The sequence below is a fragment of the Salvelinus alpinus genome, chromosome 5 (genome assembly GCF_045679555.1).
Source record: "Salvelinus alpinus chromosome 5, SLU_Salpinus.1, whole genome shotgun sequence".
Taxonomy (NCBI): domain Eukaryota; kingdom Metazoa; phylum Chordata; class Actinopteri; order Salmoniformes; family Salmonidae; genus Salvelinus; species Salvelinus alpinus.
Window position 1 is genome coordinate 65,186,528 of NC_092090.1, and position 21,068 is coordinate 65,207,595.

The 21,068-nt window shown below is 40.6% G+C and overlaps 1 protein-coding gene across 4 annotated transcripts in view; it reads left to right on the forward strand.

The window, feature by feature from the left end:
• The first annotated feature begins 3,736 nt into the window (after positions 1-3,736).
• LOC139576521 (lysyl oxidase homolog 2B-like) overlaps positions 3,737-21,068 on the forward strand; it is a 66,173-nt gene continuing 48,841 nt past the window's right edge. Inside the window, exons 1-6 of one of the 4 annotated variants that reach the window (XM_071402719.1) lie at positions 3,737-4,856; positions 4,987-5,539; positions 5,730-5,883; positions 6,234-6,402; positions 15,532-15,926; positions 16,408-16,583. In XM_071402719.1, coding sequence (XP_071258820.1) covers positions 15,566-15,926; positions 16,408-16,583 — 537 coding nt within the window. In that variant the 5' untranslated portion in view covers positions 3,737-4,856; positions 4,987-5,539; positions 5,730-5,883; positions 6,234-6,402; positions 15,532-15,565. Of the gene's footprint in view, positions 5,884-6,233; positions 6,403-7,650; positions 7,814-15,531; positions 15,927-16,407; positions 16,584-21,068 lie in introns of those variants that run through there. The other 3 variants (XM_071402720.1, XM_071402721.1, XM_071402718.1) reach the window with 3 other exon arrangements.

The following is a 21,068-nucleotide window of genomic DNA, read 5'->3' on the forward strand; positions in this document are numbered from 1 at the left end:
TCAACCACTGTTTGCTATTAGTAAATCAGTTATTAAGAAGTACATTTTCAAGATGGAGATTTAGGTCTGCTCCTCTTCATTCTCACAACACAGCATCTAAAAGACAATGTTACACAAAGTCCTCTGCAAATCCCAAGTCCATCCACAAGCAGTCTGTATGTCATTGATGTTCAAAAGGGACTACATCCAGCATATTTAGATGTTTATCTTGCTCTTTGAAAAAGTTGTCAAATGTGTCTGTTTTTGATTTTAGAAGAAGGGATGGATCAACTTTAAATTCTTGATGATGTGTTTGCATTTGTTACTTTCTCCATAAACAGTCTGCCAAAGATCTGCCATGATAAATGAGCCATCTGCAAACACACTGTACATGGACAATGATACTTTAGGTCCCTTACTCATCTGTTGGAGTGACGTTTCCTTGTCGAGTTTAGGCCCATACTCTTCATGAGTTTCACTTTTGCAGTTCCTAGATTTTTATATGAGGGCGAACCATTTCTAGGACCATGGTATTTGAGAGTTTTGTGGTATTTGTGGTATAATTAGTATTTTTTTCCTCATGCATTTTAGCTTCCGTCTGTTCTGAACTTGACTTGGAATCACCAGCTTGCCTAATCTTCCCATTGAAATGTCTGTCTCCATCTCGTATTCCATTTCATTTCTTGTTGGAGTTTCTGAAAACTTAATGTCCTCTTTGGAGATGGGGCTCACACGTCTACTAGATATTGCACTGACTATTTCAGTTGTCATATAGTTCTGGTTGTCATCCTTATTTTCTTTCATTTCAGTTGCCTTTAATATCAGAATACTCATCATGCTTTCATTCCAGTCAGTCACCATTGGTTTTGTTGTCTTCTCCCTCTCAAAATGTTCTGTGGCTCCTTCTAGAACTGGGGCATGAGATTCAACAGAAGCGGAGAGAGCTTCACTGACAGTTGTTGTCTTCTTCCTCAACCTCCTCAATAGTCTCTAATGATGTTTAACCTGTTTCTCCTATTTCACTGTCCTCTGACACAGGTATAGTTTGAGCCTGTTTGTTGGTTTTGGCAATAATTTGATATCCCTCTTTTTCTTCTTCATCATGTTTGTCTATCGCTGTAAATGTGGAATATCCAGTACATTGTTTCTCTCCACATCCATTTCTGGTTAGAAAATGACTTGTTGACTTGTCTGCGGGTGTTGTAAAACTTGCATTTTTGTCCTCTGTCTCTATTTACTCCTCAGTTTTTTGTGTGGATAGAGTTTCTGGAACGTTGATTTCCACATCAGTTTGTGGGCTCTCAGATTTACTAGACATCCCACTGATCATTCCAATAGTTGTCATGTCATTTGTATTTTCCTCATCCTGTTCTTTTATCATTTCAGTTGACTGCTATTGGTGTACTTGTTTCATCCCAGTCAGTGGCCAGTGGCATTTTCTGTACTCTCCATCTGAAAATGTCCAGTTGTTTCTCTAAGAATTTGGGCATCAGATTCAACAGAAACGGTTTGAGCTTCACTGTCTGTTGCTTTACCAAATACATGGTCTACATTGTCCTCTTCAAAAATGTCTAGGTCTGTATGGTCTTCTGTTTCTTCTACATCCTCAGTTGATCCTTCGAACATTGGCTCAACAGAAACAGTGTCATGCTCTATGAAGATTGTAACTCTACCTCTATGGTCCTCTTTCTCCTCTTCTCCTTCTTTATTAAGAGGCCAGCAAATATTATGGTTAAACTCAAATATACTAAATGATAAAAATATATATATATATTTTTGGAAAAATTGTTTAAAAAGGTATAGTCTTTGTAAATTCTATCATAAATAGGACTGGTGGAGTTACAGTATGTCACAGTTAACAAAAACAGCAGCTAACAAAAACATATGGAAATGTCTGCTCTACTCAAAATTATAACCAACTAATTGCAGCATTACAGCAAAAATTGAAGAAGCAAGAGGTCTGATGAGTACAAATGTAAGGAACTCTCAGCCCTGCATTAAAGACCAAAATTGACTATAGAAAATTGTAATAAATAAAAAGTATACCATTTTAACTTAAAGACCAAGAAATTGACAGCTGTCCCATATAGATTTCTCAGAATAAGAATAGACTGACGAGTTTCAAAAGGTCTTTGTTTCTGGCCATTTGAGCCTGTAATCGAACCCACAAATGCTGATGCTCCAGATACTCAACTACTCTAAAGAAGGCCAGTTTTATTGCTTCTTTAATCATAACAATAGTTTTAAGCTCTGCTAACATAATTGCAAATGATCAATTAGCCTTTTAAAATGATAAACTTGGATTAGCTAACACAACGTGCCATTGGAACACAGGAGGGATGGTTGCTGATAATGGGCCTCTGTACGCCTATGTAGATAGTCCATAAAAAATCTGCTGTTTCCAGTTACAATAGTCATTTACAACATTAACAATGTCTACACTGTATTTCTGATCAATTTCATGTTATTTTAATAGACAAAAAATGTGCTCTTCTTTCAAAAACAAGGACATTCCTAAGTGACCCCAATCTTTTGAACGGTAGTGTATATTTAAATATATATTTACAACAAAAATATATGGGGATTGGAAATGATGCAGACAATTAGAATTACATACACCCCCGCAAAAAAAAAAGTGGCCAAGATGTATCACCATCTTTAGAAAGTCCCTGTTCTGTCCAGCATAAAGAGTTGTGGGTTCTCCATAGGTTTTCTCCTCTTTCTCAGCGTTTTCTTCAACACACTTGTCGGACAGAGGTTCAGACCCCTCCAGTCCTTCTTTTTCTGTGTCGTCCTAAATTTCACTAAAAGCGGTAGTTTCATTTGTCATGTGAATTATTTTGTCTTGATCCTATGTGTTATCTCCAATTGCCTCTGATGTTGGTGGAAACTCTGTCAAACTAAAAGGATCAGTTGTCACAGGTTCCACATAATTTTCTAAGATTTGTGTTGCAGTCTCTTCCCATAAGTCCTAATGGTTCTGTCAAGTCCTCCAAAATCATCATCAGGTACTTCGCTTTCCACAGAAAACTTATGATTTTAATTTTGTTTTGTCATCCAATTGGATTCATTCCTCTCCTCCTCAATTGTTTGTGTTTCTGATTTTTCAGTTCTCCATACACGTTTATCCATTTTACAGGAGTATATCACTTATTTTCTCATGGTGTGCTTTCTGAAATATTTGGTAGGCTACGTCGTTTAATCTGATTTTATTCTCATAAATTGTGCAGATGTACAGTACCAGTCAAAAGTTTGGACACATCTACTCATTCAATTTTTTTACTTTTTTCTACATTGTAGAATAATAGTGAAGACAACAAAACTATGAAATAACACACGGAATCATGTAGTAACCAAAAAAGTGTTAAACAAATCACAATATATTTTATATGTGACCCGATTTAGGAAACTAGGCGTATGTTGCAAGCTGTTTGAACGTAAAAAAATATTTTTTTAACAAAATGCGTTTTTTTGGCAGAAATGCCTTCTCGAACATGTGAACTTTCATGTGCCTTAATATCAAACTTGTATGCCATCTGTAAATACGAATAAAATTGTTTAATTACTAGCCTAGTTGATTTAGCCACAGAAAAAGGGAGCAACCTTCCCGCTAGCCATGATTGGCTGAGATAATGAGTGGGCTGGACATGCCGAGAGATGAGTTTGGATTGGTCTACCATATAGCCCGCATCTGTCTATTGGAGCTGGTCAGTATGTTTAGGTAATCGTGTCGAACGCAGCTTTAACAAAAAAAAATGTATCGCGTAGTAAAGCTGCATAAACCTAATGGCAAGTTAAAGTGTACTGTTCGCTAGTTAATGTTAGCTGGCTGGCTCGCTAGCTAACGTTATGTGTATGCTCCCCACTTTTTGGAGGACCGAGTTTTGAAATCAGTGGAATTCAAGTACGATAGCTAAGGATATGGAGAAAACACCACCAGTCTGAATTACATTGTCGAACTAAGGCAACCGTGCATGGCATCAGACAGGAAACGCGTCCAACCATGATGCATACTGGCAAGATTTTCAGATATTACACATTTCTAATTTTGACAAAGTGGTTTAATTTCAAGTGTATTGTTAGCTAGCTAACGTTATGTGTATGATCTTATTCTTCATATCTCAGACACATTTGCTTGACTAGTTGTACCCATATATCTTGGTTGGTTAGCTACCTGCAGATTCATGCAGGGTAGTAACGTCATGAGTTGTGATTATGGTCCATTGTTTAGCTAGCTAGCTAGCTATATTTCTTAACAAAAGACTCACTCTAATTTTGACAAAGTATTTTCATTTCAAGTTAAAGTGTGCTGTTAGCTAATATTTCGTGACCACTCTACAATAAAGGCCTGATTGGTGGAGTGCTGCAGAGATGGTTGTCCTTCTGGAAGGTTCTCCCATCTCCATAGAGGAACTCTGTCAGAGTGACCATCGGATTCTTGGTCACCTCCCTGACCAAGGCCCTTCTCCCCCGATTGCTCAGTTTGGCTAGGCGGCCAGCTCTAGGAAGAGTATTGGTGGTTCCAAACTTCTTCCATTTAAGAATGATGGAGGCCACTGTGTTCTTGGGGACCTTCAATGCTTCAGAAATTATTTGTTACCCTTCCTCAGATCTGTGCCTCGAAACAATCCTGTCTCGGAGCTCTACGTACAATTCCTTTGACCTCATGGCTTGGTTTTTGCTCTGACATGTACTGTCAACTGTAGAACCTTATTTATATAGTCAGGGGGGTGCCTTTCCAAATGATGTCCAATCAATTACATTTACCACAGATGGACCCCAATCAAGTTGTAGAAACATATCAAGTATGATCAATGGAAACAGGATGCAGCTGAGCTCAATTTTCGAGTCTCATAACTAAGGGTCTGAATACTTATGTAAGTAAGGTATTTCTGTTTTTTCTTTTTTATAAATTGGCCAAAAAAAGAAAAGTACCTGTTTTTGCTTTGTCATTATGGAGTATTGTGTGTAGATTGATTAATTATTTATTTATTTAATCAATTTTAGAATTCGGCTGTAAGGTAACAAAATGTGGAAAAAGCGAAGGGAGCTGAATACTTTCCGAATGCACCATAGGTGTTTCTGCACATAGAAAGCTAAGTTAAGCTACCCAAACTTCCTTCACTGCTTCCTCCACATCTTTGCCTTGCACCCTAGACATGTCAAGAACTTAAACGGTTTGGCAGAATACTATATCAATACCCTATTCTGTACCTGTCTAGGTGCAAGCCAAAACGTATGTCAGTGTGTGGTGTATTAAGACATGTTGCCATGAGATAGAGAAAATTAAGACAACGCTTAAACTGCAATTTATATCGAGGTCAAGTGAGTTTTTTCCATTTTCGTTCTGTAGCTATAGGCGCGGTGCTGTACCGCTTTCCCCTCACCTGGGGGCAGAATAAGCTGCCCTGGATGCTGCGTCATGCTGGTGTCATGCTACTGGCTCTGGTCTGCTCCGTCCTGGGGCTCTGTGCTGTGTTTGACTTCCACAACTCCAAAGACATTCCCAACCTCTACTCCTTGGATTGTTATTTGCACTAAAGCACTCTTCACCATTCAGGTTTAGTATATGTGCCACTGCCAAAGCACAAATTAAAATGGCATTATCATAAAACAACTGTGAACTCATATTTGGCCATATTATGGCCTACTTGTGTTATGCCTTACTTGGCATGCATGGTGATTGTTAGAATTGTCATGCCATTTTCTATGGTTGTGAGAGGCTGAAATAATGTTTGTTTTGTTTTCAGTGGGTGGTGGCCCTTGTTGGTTTCCTCCTGCCCTGCTCACCCATGTCATTCCACAAGCTGCTGAAACGTGCCCATGTGTGGATGGGAGACAGCATACTGATACTCAGAATCGTGTCCTGCATCTCAGGGATCAACCAGAAACTCTTCTAGCATTGTAAGAGACATTGTTCACTATGTGAGCCCATATTCTTATAGCGTCTCAGATTCTAATTTTGACAGAAAGGGCCAGATTCTCAGAATCTCTCCACTGATCTAGGATCAGGTCCCCCTGTCCCATGCAATATTATAAATTGTGATGTAAAAGGCTAAACTGATCCTACTCTGAGACTATGAATATGAGCCTGATTAGGTTTATTTAATATTTTGTGTTAAGGACTTGGAGGAAACAATGTACTGTATACAAATATTTCCATAATGTACAGACAAAAAATTATATCTAGCTGTGTTGACAATATTACAAAAATATTCAAAGTGTAATTCTTCAGAATAACTTTATTTCTTCAGAAAATGAACTACAAATGGGAGATAGCCATATGCCAACCTGCCACCTGAGGCATTGGTCGCCAACTCGTTAGGAGTCTTGATTGTAGCCTTTGGATTGGTCATTCTGAAGATTCTCTCCAATCAGAAATGGAAGCGACCAGAGCCTACAAGTGAGGACATGAGCTACAGGGTGAGTGCAACAAACCTGATGTAATGTTGCCAAGTCGGATGTCCTGACCAATATATATGATGTGTAATAGACAAATAATATTTTTCCAACACTATGTGGATAAAGCTGTAATATCTGTATTGCTCTTTATATGTACAGTATTATATTGAAAGACATATGAACCAACCCTACTTCATCTCAAACAGATTCATTATTTGAATTACATTTTAGAAGCTATGTTATATTCCTATTCTATATACATACTGGGTGAACATTTATTCACTGATGTATTCAACTCCTTTATGTAATTTAAAAAAAATAATCAATGTTTCCACATGCAGTCACTACTTCAAGACAACAGCTAATAGAAAAAGAGAGGAGGCTTCAAACCTGCTCTCAGCTGCTAATCGTACTCCGCAAGCTATCCATCACTGTTATCTGCCCTTGCTGGATCCAAAATCCCCTTAATCAAATGATGAGATGCTGAATGTACTAGCCACTGCCAGGACAGTATTGTAAGCAATAATATATGTCCCAACCAGATTTGCATATTTACGAAAGAGTGGATTTGACATTGCTGCCTTGTTTTTACATGAATAAAACAAATGCATGAATATGATGTACCCAAAGCAATGACTGTTTCCGCATTTCTTTGTGACTGCCATTGCTGTTGGGCATGGCATTTAGGCTAGTCTCATCATTAAAGCTAGTCTGGGATTTGAGAATCTGTTCAGTCTGTTCAATTATTTATATTGACCATTCAATATGTGGCCATCCAAACGATCAATATGTTGTGTTCTTTTGTGGTAGAGAAAACTACAGCTGCTGTGGGCCTATTCAAGAAATACCCATTTAACATGATGGATATATCATTTGCACATGGTGGCAGCAGTTTATCAAGGATCAGTACAAAGAGTAGCTATCAGACGCTGTCGCGGACTAAATGGCATGCATGGGTGGGTACAGTAGGGCACAATGGACAAAATATGTGGGTCTTTGTTTTCTGTCAAGCATTCGAGTCATGATAATGGTGTGCTTTTTTGGTTCTGGGTGCCAATTTGTACCAATGTGTCACAAAATCATGGTTGTTGAGCTGCATTTTGCTGTCCTTCTGCGATGCTGTCGTGTCCCAGTGTCGCTCCAAATATCCAGGAATTAAGGCTATTCCACTTCCAGCGCTCACTGCTCAGGCCATCGGTGAGGTCATTTCAGCAGTGGGCGTAACTGGGCAGTCCACAAGGCATAACTTTGTCGGAAGCGGCATTGAAATTGCAAGGGGGAGTGAAAGTTTAGCCGGGGAAACCATCCGAAAGTCACGTAGCAATCCTAATCCTCGGGGAGTAAAAATATAAATTCGTGATTTGTGCATCATATCAGGCAGCCATATATAGTCTTCAACGGGATCAAGATAATTTTTTGAAAATCGTCTGTGGTGAGAGCTTCTTTTGGAAATAACTTAAAAATTGGGTTAATGCAACAGTTACTAAAGGATATTACTGGAAAAATGTGCTTGATAGGCTATTTGGTCTTTGTGCTTCTTATTAAATTAAAGCAACTTTGGCTACTTGTTCTTATATGCCACGTATAACCAAATGCACTCTGATTTCATGTTGATAATGAACTTTGGTTGTTAACGGTTTCTCTGTCTAGACTTTTGTATTTGTAAAATTGATTGTAGACGATAATGAGAATACATCGCAGTCTGTTTCACAATGTTCACAAATAAGGATGCCAGCATATTGTGGGAACGCTGATATTATTTATGCCAGGAATGGATAGTTGTGGGATTTGTGATATGAAAGGTGCACAGTATTCAACTACAGTTTAGTTGCAGTTACTTGGGGTGAGAGAAACAAAATGCCTCTGCTTTTGTGGACACTGATCTTACTGATTTCTCACATGATGCTTTGTGATTGCAGTCTCTATAGCCCATAGTAGTTGTGTAATTAGGTTGCAGAGAATGTTAGTTAAATGGCATACCTATGTATTATTGGTTCTGTGCTGTTCTGTGCTATAAATCAATGGCATGTGCCAGGAGTTCTCTGGCTTGATTCTAGTTTACTGTATTGTCCTTGAAGGAACAGTGAATAACTATTCAAGTTGATGATTTGGTTAACTTTGGTGCACTTTCTATGAGCTGCCTGTATGTAATGCATTTATAGAGTCTTCTCTCACCATCCCGTAGTGCACGATGAGACTCCTTTCAGTGCTTCTATAATTATCCAGTTAGTTCTACACATTATAATGGTCTGAGCAAGGTATTGGGAAGGCTCCAACTCTTTCTGACCTGACATATTGAACCTGGATGCCCTACGGCGACGAGTCAGTGGAAATTATGTGTCTAGCATTCTCGAGGGGAAACATGACAAGTAAAAACTAGTGACCATTTTTTTTGATGTCTCAGCATAGAATTAATGTTGTCTTTCTTGTGAAAGAAGCGTTCTAGGTGGATGCTGCTGTGTTTAGTTTATCTGCCTGCACATATTTGTTTCCACTGAAGACCAAATGGAGGCAGAGCTTCCTGGATACCTTGCTTTGTTTGGCGGAAGCTAAATTACTTCTGTTTGATCCAAGAGGTCACCATTTCATAGGGTGGGCCATCTTATACTTTTGAATCTTTACCTTACATTTGCGCTAGGAATGTTTTTTGTGATACTGTACAGCACTCCACTTTGAGCCCTTAAATCTTTGAGTGCTGAAGCAGGATGGAATTTAAATTTAAGATATGGTCATATATCTTAGATCCTAGATCACATTTGTCATAAAGTACTGTATATTCTGTGTGTATCTTATCCATGTGGTTTAATTAAAACATTAGGATGGTTATTAGGCTGTGAGGAGATGCAGACACTACGGGCTTGATTCCAGCTGTCGGGCTTGATTTTGTAACATCTATGTTTTTTAACTTGTGTAACCAACTGCCCACGTTACATTGAAGAAAATAGAAAGATGCTGGAAAATGGAAAGATCCAACCCCCACTGCCAGACATACATAGCCTTTAGTTTACATCACTTGAAAGCCACTATATTGTTGAATTGCTTAATGCCTTGTGTGAAATGTTGCTGTAGTCTTAAGGAGTTATGCTTTTTTAAAATCAGGAATCAAGGTAAGACGCAAGTACAGAGTGTGTGAAGTAACAATGTTTATTGCAACCACAGGGGCAGGCAAACGACAGGTCAAGGCAGGCAGTGGTCGAATAACAAGTAACAGTGAAGAGGTGACTCCGGGATGCTGGCTTTCTAGGCAGAGTTGCAAATAAAAAGCAATATCTCAGATTAGCCAATAAAAAGAAAAGATTAAGATGGGCAAAAGAACACAGACACTGGACAGAGGAACTCTGCCTAGAAGGCCAGCATCCCGGAGTCAGTCGCCTTTTCACTGTTGACGTTGAGACTGGTGTTTTGCGGGTACTATTTAATGAAGCTGCCAGTTTAGGACTTGTGAGGGGTCTGTTTCTCAATCTAGACACTCTAATGTACTTGTCCTCTTGCTCAGTTGTGCACCAGGGCCTCCCACTCCTCTTTATATTCTGGTTAGAGCCAGTTTGCGCTGTTCTGTGAAAGGAGTAGTACAGAGCGTTGTACGAGATCTTCAGTTTCTTGGCAATTTCTCGCATGGAATAGCCTTCATTTCTCAGAACAAGAATAGACTGACGAGTTTCAGAAGAAAGTCCTTTGTTTATAGATATACAGTATATTTGGAAAAATTGTTTAAAAAGGTATAGTCTTTGGAAATTCTATCATAAATAGGACTGGTGAAGTTACAGTATGTCACACATGCAGCTAACAAAAACATATGGAAATGTCTGCTCTACTCAAAATTATAACCAACTAATTGCAGCATTACAGCAAAAATTGAAGAGGCAAGAGGTCTAATGAGTACAAATGTAAGGAACTTGTCTGTCAGCCCTGCATTAAAGACCAAAATTGACTATAGAAAATTGTAATAAAAAAGTATACCATTTTAACTTAAGGACCAAGAAATTGACAGCTGTCCCATATAGATTTCTCAGAATAAGAATAGACTGACGAGTTTCAGAAGAAGGTCTTTGTTTCTGGCCATTTTGAGCCTGTAATCGAACCCACAAATGCTAATGCTCCAGATACTCAACTACTCTAAAGAAGGCCAGTTTTATTGCTTCTTTAATCAGAACAACAGTTTTCAGCTGTGCTAACATAATTGCAAAAGGTTTTTCTAATGATCAATTAGCCTTTTAAAATGATAAACTTGGATTAACTAACACAGCGTGCCATTGGAACACAGGAGGGATGGTTGCTGATAATGGGCCTCTGTACACCTATGTAGATGACAAATCTGCCGTTTCCAGCTACAATAGTAATTTACAACATTAACAATGTCTACACTGTATTTCTGATCAATTTGATGTTATTTTAATGGATAAAAAAAATTGCTTTTCTTTCAAAAACAATTACATTTCTAAGTGACCCCAAACTTTTGAACGGTAGTGTTTTTCTCTGTGACTTCATGCCACATGACATCCTGCCATGATTGACCAGAGCGGAGTGATAGTTTGTTGTTAAGCCCCCCCAAGCTTTGACTTCCAGGCCTCATTCATGTTGTTCTCTAGAGCCCGGGGAAGTTCATATTAGGAAAGTAGGTATGAGTGGAGCGCTCATTGCCAGCGGCTGCTGGTTGATTGGCTGTGAGTAGACATAGATTTTTTTTAAACAACCACCCCTTCCATATCCCACTTTAGAAGTGCAAATTATCAAGAGTAAGCTTATTTATGGTGCTAGAATACTATCCTGTATTTTTTTTAATGTATATTTCGGTTTTTATTTTTTATATAATTTGGTTAAAAATTCAAAAGGCACTTGCACATCTGAGCTATCTTTTTGCAGGTGCATGGTGCAACAGATTAATAAAATTAGAAAAAAGAAGAAACCCGCACACTGCTCTTGATAGTATCACTGCTCTTTAATAAGCTTGATATAATTTGGTTGAAATGACTCTACCCCATGAGGGAAACCAGTGAAAATGATTGGCTTTCGGTTTCAACTCTCCACCTCTGTTTGAATGTGCCTATTCACATTTTTGGGAGTACTTTCACAGGCTTTCATAATTCATACTGAAAGGTAGAGGCTGATAGATGCTACCCCAAGCCCAACTCTGTTTCACCCCACCTAGAAAAACTGTACCTCAATTGACCCTTCACCAAGCCCCACCACAGAATTTTGGGTAACCAATCACAGCGCAATGGATAGCAGCTTTCGTCAGTCCGACACCTCGTACATACTCATGTTTGAAATCATGAAAGCCAGTGGTGGGCAATAGCAAAAACAAATATTTATTTAAAAAATGTATTGGTTAAATGGCTCAATAATATAACAGTGCACCAGGGGTACTTGCTACTGTGATTCCTGAAATGCAGAGCCTGTATGGAGTATTTTCTAATCCAAAATTATATTTTTGTTACATTGTTTGCTAGCTCAGCTGGTTAGCTAGCTCTCAGTCTCATTGATTACCAAACGTTGATAACGCTTGCTAGATAGCCTCTTAAAGTACCACAAGAGCAGAAATTCAATTTTTTTTACTGAAAGACGATGCCCAGGGCTTACCTATGATGTTGCACAACGATGGAAGTCAATAAGTCAAGGTTTTAGTCAAAGTATGATATATTTGGGCTTGAAGTGGGAAATCTGAAGGGGGGACTTTTTTTCTCGAGTCAATGCCGTGTGTTTCCCCTATGATATGACATGCTAATACTTTTAGTCTACATTTATTTTCAGCCAAACAGCTTTTCTCCAAAACCTACACTTGGCCGCCTGTACTATGGAGCAAATTAAAATAGGGGTGCAAACCTATGCTTTTGTATCTCCACTTTTTTTTTTCTCCAGAAAGTACATAAACCATTGGAAAATTGGTAAATGTTCACTTATTTTTTAGCTAGTCTGTATTAAATATACGATATTTACAGTGCATTCGCAAAGTATTCAGACCCCTTGACTTTTTCCACATTTTGTTCAGTTACATCAATCTACACACAAAGTAATTTTTTTAATTTAAAAATAAATAAATAATGATTTACCTAAGTATTCAAATCCTTTCCTATGAGACTCGGAATTGAGCTCAGGTGCAACCTGTTTCCATTGATCATCCTTGAGATGTTTCTACAACTTAATTGGAGTCCACCTGTGGTAAATTCAATTGATTGGACATGATTTGGAAAGGCACCTGTCTATATAAGGTCTCACAGTTGGCAGTGCATGTCAGAGCAAAAACCATTTGAAGGAATTGTCCGTAGAGCGCCGAGAAAGGATTGTGTCTAGGCACAGATCGGGTGAAGGGTACCAAAACATTTCTGCAGCATTGAAGGTCCCCAAGAACACAGTGGCCTCCTTCATTCTTATATGGAAGAACTTTGTAACCACCTAGACTCTTCCTAGAGCTGGCCGCCCGGCCAAACTGAGCAATCGGGGGAGGAGGGCCTTGATCAGGGAGGTGTCCAAGAACCCGATGATCACTCTAACAGAGCTCCAGAGTTCCACTGTGGAGATGGGAGAACCTTCCAGAAGGACAACCATCTCTGCAGCACTCCACCAATCGGGCCTTTATGGTAGAGTGGCCAGACGGAAGCCACTCCTCAGTAAAAGGCACATGACAGCCTGCTTGGAGTTTGCAAAAAGGCACCTACGACCTACGACTCTCAGACCATGAGAAACAAGATTCTCTGGTCTGATGAAACCAAGACTGAACTCTTTGGCCTGAATTTCAAGCGTCACGTCTGGAGAAAACATGGCACCATCCCTACAGTGAAGCATGGTGGTGGCAGCATCATGCCGGGGAGATGTTTTTCAGCTGCAGGGACTGGGAGACTAGTCAGGATCGAGGGAAAGATGAACGGAGCAAAGTGCAGAGAGATCATTGATGAAAACCTGCTCCAGAGCACTCAGGACCTCAGACTGGGGCAAAGGTTCACCTTCTAACAGGACAATGACCCTAAGCACACAGCCAAGATAACGCAGGAGTGGCTTTGGGACAAGTCTCTGAATGTCCTAGAGTGGCCCAGCCAGAGCCCGGACTTGAACCCAATCAAACATCTCTGGAGAGACCTGAAAATAGCTGTGCAGCGCACTCCCCATCCATCCTGACAGAGAGGATCTGCAGAGAAGAATGGGAGAATCTCCACAAATACAGGTCTGCCATGCTTGTAGCGTCATGCCCAAGAAGAGTCGAGGCTGTAATCACTGCCAAAGGTGCTTCAACAAAGTAAAGGGTCTGAATACTTATGTAAATGTGATATTTTCGGGTTTTATTTTTAATACATTTGCCAAAATATATATTTTTTTATGGGTTATTGTGTGTAGATTGATGAGGGGAAAAAAACTATTTAATACATTTTAGAATAAGGCTGAAATGTAACAAAATGTTGAAATAGTCAAGGGGTCTCAATACTTTCCGAATGCACTGTTTAATCATATAAATCTATGTAACACATAGGTGTTCCTTTTGTTCAGGTTGGAAAGAGCAGTGTGGAGTGCAATAGAGATTGCATCATCTGTGGATCTGTTTGGGCGGTATGCAAATTGGAGTGGGTCTAGGGTTTCTGGGATAATGGTGTTGATGTGAGCCATGACCAGCCTTTCAAAGCACCTCATGGCTAGAGATGTGAGTGCTATGGGTCGGTAGTCATTTAGGCAGGTTACCTTAGTGTTCTTGGGCACAGGCACTATGGTGGTCTGCTTAAAAGATGTTGGCATTACAGACACGGACAGGGAGAGGTTGAAAATGTCAGTGAAGACACTTGCCGGTTGGTCAGCGCATGCTCGCAGTACACGTCCTGGTCATCCATCTGGCCCTGCGGCCTTGTGAATGTTTACCTGTTTAAAGGTCTTACTCACATCGGCTGCGGAGAGTGTGATCACACAGTCTTCTGGTACAGATGGTGCTCTCATGCATGTTTCAGTGTTATTTGCCTCGAAGCGAGCATAGAAGTTGTTTAGCTCGTCTGGTAGGCTCGTGTCACTGGGCAGCTCTCGGCTGTGCTTCCCTTTGTTGTCTGTAATGGTTTGCAAGCCCTGCCACATCTGACGAGCGTCAGAGCTGGTGCAGTACGATTCAATCTTAGTCCTGTTTGATGGTTCGTCGGAGGCCATTGCAGGATTTCTTATAAGCTTCCGGGTTAGAGTCCCACTCCTTGAAAGCGGCGCTCTGGCCTTTAGCTCAGTGCGGATGTTGCCTTTAATCCATGGCTTCTGGTTGGGGTATGTACGTACAGTCACTGTGGGGGGGACGTCATCGATGCACTTATTGATGAAGCCAATGACTGATGTGGTGTACTCCTCAATGCCATCGGAGGAATCCCAGAACATATTCCTGTCTGTGCTAGCAAAACAGTCCTGAAGTAGATGCTAAGCTACATCTGACCACTTTGTTATTGATCTAGTCACTGGTGCTTCCTGCTTTAATTTTTGCTTGTAAGCAGGAGTTAGGAGGATAGAATTATGGTCAGATTTGCCAAATGGAGGGCGAGGGAGAGCTTTGTTTGCGTCTCTTTGTGTGGAGTAAAGGTGGTCCAAACACATAGTGTGGAAATATATATAAAACACAGCACAATCAAGTTTTTTGATCGCAATGAGCCTTTAAGTACATGTAATGTGTTACTTGTAGGGTGTCACTACCCACCTCCACTTGTTAGCTCCAAAAGTGGTTAGTAGCTGTGACTGCTTGCTGACAGTGAATGCCGAGCTATTCAGTGGCTAAATACACTGCAAGAATAATTTACCTGGTTCCGGTGAAGCAATTGTAATGACAGTCCACCACAACATACCCGATTGTCTCCTGATTAGCAAGGGGTAGTCTGTGTTTAATTTCATTGTGTTTTTAAAACACAGTTTGAGATCATTGAGTGGATTTTGCCTGTGGTTTGAGTGGTGAATTGGACTTCCTGGGAAAATGTTGTCCGATGTTGCAACAGTAACCAAGAGGGGCTTAGCGAAGGGTCAATTGGCGTTACTGTAATTCTTAGAATGTAGGTGAAGCACTTGCTGCCCTTATTAATCTCCTTTGCTGCAATCCTGAATTCCAAACCCCCAGGCATTCTCCCTGTGAAAAACCATATGACAAGTAGCCAAAGGAATTTTAAATGGGTAATGTTATTTTCCTAATCTCTGCCTACTCTCCCATAGATAACCTATACTGTCTGACTTGACAGACACCACCATGCTGGCCGCCTGGTCGCTCCCCTGCTGCTTCACCATCCTGTTGGGCCTGTTAGAACTGTGCCGGGCCCAGTACGAACACCTAGGCTACCCACACGGCTATCCACAGGGCTACCCAGAGCCCGAGCAGGAGCAGTACAGTGCCCCGGAGCTGCCACCCGACACACCCAGGATACAGCTGCGTTTGGCAGGGGACAAGCGCAAGCACAACGAGGGGCGCGTGGAGGTTTTCTATGATGGCGAGTGGGGCACAGTCTGTGATGATGACTTCTCCATCCATTCTGCCCAGGTGGTGTGCAGGGAGTTGGGCTACCTGGAGGCTGTCTCCTGGTCTCCATCCTCTAAATATGGGAAAGGAGAGGGTAAGATGTCCGTTATTGCACTTCAAACCTTTATATGTGTAATGATAAGGGGAAGGGGAAATAATTGACTATTTTAAGGGATGTTTTTTTATTGGCCAGGTTTAACCAATTTTCCCAGTGAAACTTTTCAATAGGCCATTTGGATTTATGTTTATTCTGACATATTTCACTGACAGACCGGCTTTACCATGAATAAATGCTGGATGTTTTGGATTACCGGTAGTGCTCTTTGTCTACGTTCTGACTCAACTTTTACCAAAATGAATAAGGCACATCTGTAGCGTAGATATGTTAGGGATAAGGTAGTCAGTGTACGTACAATCTCAGCAGCATAATTGCTGTCAGTGTCCAGTCCACTTTTCCAAAGTCGCTTGGCTGTTTGACCAAGCTGGCGACAACTGGTCAGGTGAAAGAAAGATTTATCCCTACAGAGTTCTTTATGATGTATCCACAATGTGTTCAGAATCCTGATGTTTTTCAGGACGCATCTGGTTTGACAATGTCCAGTGCACTGGGAAAGAGAAGAGCCTGGCACTGTGCACCTCCAACGGGATCGGTGTGTCCGACTGCAAGCACACCGAGGACGTGGGCGTGGTGTGCAGCGACAAGAGGATCCCAGGATTTAAATTCATCAACACCATGGCCAATAATGTGCAGGTAAACGATCTACCTTCTATAAAGCCCGCCTTAGTTAGGTTTCCTAGACACAGATTAAAGCTAATCCTGGACAGAAAAAGGACTAGGCTTAATCTGTGTTCAGGAAACGGCCCCAAAGACACTTGATTTTGGTTGACGTTGTTGACTGAAATGTTTACACTGGGCCAGAACATTTGGTTCCTGACTGCTCGTCAGAGAAAGCCCTCACAGCTGGTTTTATTGAGCTGTTCTGTGCAGTGAGTGAAGACACTCCTTTTGACAGCATTTAAGTATTACGTGCTTTCAAAAGAAGTGAATAGTCAGGCCAAAACTAAATTGTGAACCCAATGATGACTTTACAGTCATGTGCACGAGCCCACGTGAAGTTTTTCAAAGAAAGTGAGGCTACTGGTAACTAACTAAATAAGTAGTCATAGGTGTTGCACTCACAACTGTCAGTGTAATCCTGCTGGGCTCTTAAAGGCTTCATTTGCGCACCTCATGGAAGTATGTCCTACAAGCCTACAGCTAATTGCAGAGTGTTATCTTGCTGTTCTGCTCACTCTGCAGGCCCTCGAGTTCACATACCAATCTTATGAGGGGAGTGCAGACCAGAGCTCTCTGAGTTTCAGCTCAAACCATAAGTTTCCATTTTTAAAATGTCTCTGAAATCAAGTGATGACGGACAGCACAGTAGAGTAACAGCTGGATGCCTCAGGGTGATTCTGTTTTTTTTTGTGCATTGAAAAATATGCACATCCAACATCCAAATATTCACATCAGGTGCAGGACAGAAGAACATATCAAAGATAAAAGAAATGTCCTCAACTCGGGTATGCTCCCATGGTGATTTAATCAGAAGCATTTTTTTTCTTTTGGGGGGGGGGGGGGGGGCAGGTAGGCTAGTGGTTAGAGCGTTGGGACAGTAACCGAAAGGTTGCTAGATCGAATCCCCGAGCTGACAAGGTAAACATCTGTTGTTCTGCCCCTGAACAAGGCAGTGATCCTAGGGCGTCATTGTAATTAAGAATTTGTTCTTAACTGACTTGCCTACTTAGAGGTTAAATAATCAAATAAAAAAACAGCAGCTGCATAGTCTTAGTCTAGCCTACTATGCGCCCTGTCCCTCTGGCCAGCGTAAACGAAGCGGTAACATAGTGTATTTATAGTCCATTTGTTTGTCTGAAAATGTGAATGTGGATCAAATTTGGTTTATTTTCAAACTTGGGTTGAATAGGCTACCTAGACTTTTTCAATCCGAAATGATTAACTGGAATTAGTCAATAAAACCCAATAGCTGACATAGACTGTGAGTTAATTTTGAATTAGGCCTACAGTTGCATAGGGCCGGACTACACGATGCAAACCTACATAAATCAAGCTCAGCCCTGTGAGTTTTATTGTCTAATCATGTTGCTTTCTCTGTTTGTGTAGTAATACAAATAAGTACAAGTTTGCTGCAGTTTGACAGGGTTTTCATCCTCCCCAAGGCCAGGAGATTTTCCAGGAGTTTTTTTTTTAACCATGTGACCTGATTAAAAAAACTGGTTCTATCATAGCCCATATTAAACCTTTTTACAACAGATGAATCACGTCATACCTTATAAGGTTTTACCTGGTGAGGTTACCAGATAAGGAAGAACTACGGGCCCCAGAAGTTTTTGTCCGCCACACCACTCTGGGACCTGTGATGCCACCTCTGATAGAGATGATGATGATCCAGAGAGCAGTGCTGTAGAGGTCTAGACGTATGAACTCAGCCCTTTGTGATCTCTCCAGCTGTGATATTTACTGAGAGAATATCAGAGTCAGCTTTTCCATTCACTAAGACGTGGGGCATGTGTGGCTAGCTCCACACAGAAGCTCTGACATACATAGTCTAATGTTAGCGATGAGGACAGACTAGTGTGGTTCTGTGGTGGGGGATGATGAGAGAGGTATGGGGACTCAAAGTAGGGGCTTTGGCTGAGAACATTTCCGCCCACATTTTAGAGTTTAGAGCAGTGTTCACCAACCTTTTCTGAGTCAAGATCACTTTCCGAGTCAAAATGCAAGCTGAGATCTACCGCTCAGATTTTTTTTTAAATGTGACTTAAAAAACTTACGCCTGTGCCACGTTAACCTATTAAAAACAGTTCTGTAGCAATGAGGTTTTTGCAGTAGGCTATAGGCCCAATACATTATCACTGCATATTGGCTATGGTATAATTGCCCTGCCAATGTTGTTCTTCTCAGACTATTTTGTTATTATATTTTTTTAAATGTAGGTATATGATCACACTGGTAATAGATCATTTGTTGTATTACTTGTGAGGCATAGTTGAGTGAGCATAATCATTTTTAAGGAGGGAGAGAGCAGCGATGAGGCTGCCTCTCACCCAACTCACCGTCCCTCCACTCTCCCTCCCTTCGCTGAGAAAAGTCTTCCAGCTGATGGCGAAACTCAAGTCGCACTGCATTATTCTGCCTCATGCACCAATGCATGTTGTGACCAGAGAAAGTTAAATACTCCTTGTGTTAAAAAAGACACAAGCTGCTAATAATAACATAAGCTTATCGAAACAATTTACTATACTCCAGGCTGCATCACATCCGGCCCGTGATTGGGAGTCCCATAGGGCGGCGCACAATTGGCCCAGCGTCGTCCGGGTTGGGCCGGGGTAAGCCGTCATTGTAAATAACAATTTGTTCTTAAATTTGCCTAGTTAAATAAAGGTTCAAATAAAATCACATTAATTGCAGCTGCAGTGCTGGTTAAAGCGCGAGTGGAAGTAGGGAGAACGCGAATGGCTTATACGTGTTTTAAAAAGTGTTGACAGTGATGAATAACAACATAGACATTAATTACTCTTAAAAACGGCAGCTCTTTGCTCTATTCATTGGGTCTGTCTCTAGTCATGGTTTTAAACATTTTGAAATCTCACAGTATCAACCTGACTGTGTGCTGGAGGAAACTGTGCCGACACGGTGATCTGAGCTATCTGATTGGCCAGCGGTAGGCCTATAGGTGCGCTTGATTTGCTCTCTGGGCCTGCCGGGTACGCAGAGTTCTACCTTCAGACACATCATATGGTTAAAAATGGGAACACTTCGCCTTCCCTGTGCTAGGGCTGCTGAATCAAGGGCACCTACTGCCAACAACGTGAAACAAATATAAAAAAAATTGAAAGGCTTTGTCGTTGGGGGTTTTACAGAAATGTTTGGTGATTGACTAGGAATGCCTTGGCGATCGACCGGTTGGTGACCACTGATTTAGAGACACTGTTGCCCTTTCATCGTGGGGCACATGCAATGACTTAACGACAATAGCTGGCAAGTCAACCACAAAGAAAAAGTTTCAAGGAGTTAGTTAAGAGACAGGTGAAACCTGAATCTTGCACGGAGTGCCTTTTCAAATGTTACGAATCACCAGTTCACTTTTTTATTATTAAATTATTTCTACCTTCGAAAATACCTCATCTTTTGTGACAACTGATGCGTCCTCTCCTTCAGTGTTGAACTAAGCTACAAGTCATTTTGCATGCAGAAGAACCCCAGGCAATATCAGTAGCCTAGTCAAACTATTGCACTGTGCCCGGCTTTGTGCATTGACCAACGTGAGGGAGGCATCCTGTTCCTGATCTGCCGGCACCTTCAGCATTCAAATGCTAAAATGGCTTGATATTAGGTAAGTGTCAACCTATGTAATTTGCTAGGTTATTGTTATCTATGCACTGTTGAAAATTGTGCTTTACTGGAATAAATGTAACCTACCTGGAGACACAACTATAATCTGGCTATACCTGCTGAAGGGGGCTTACAATAGATTGTATTTCAATTGTTCAATTGTTCAGGTTCACCATCAGCAATAGTTTTGATCATTTTGCTTTAAACAATCTACGTATGTGGTCGTTTTTAGATATACTGAGTAAAGTTGATCATTTCATACAAGGACAGAAATCTTTAAAACGGTCAAAACATGTCATGGCTAATTTAGAAACAATAGTGATACATTACTAGCTCAAACACTTAATCTGCAAAAATGACAGGTTAATTAGTGGGTGATGGTGATTTCACAACCAAAGTGGGGTGACAATATATGATAGTGGTAGTCGGGTGGTAGATGCCTAGTCTACCTTATGGCTCAGCTCAGGTGCCTACATAGTACATAGTACATATACCATAGACATACATAATTTACACACACACACAAATGCATCGCATCGAATCGAAGCGCATTGATTCGTTCTCTAAACAAACCGAATCGCACCAAATCGTTTCAAACTAAAATGTATCATTCTGGTATCGTATCGGAGCCTATGTATCTAGATACAGTTGAAGTCAGAAGTTTACATACACCTTAGCCAAATACATTTAAACTCAGTTTTTCGCAATTCCTGACATTTAATCCTCGTAAAAATTCCCTGTTTTAGGTAATTTAAGATCACTTTATTTTAAGAAGGTGAAATGTCAGAATAATAGTAGAGAAAATTATTTATTTCAGCTTGTATTTCTTTCATCACATTC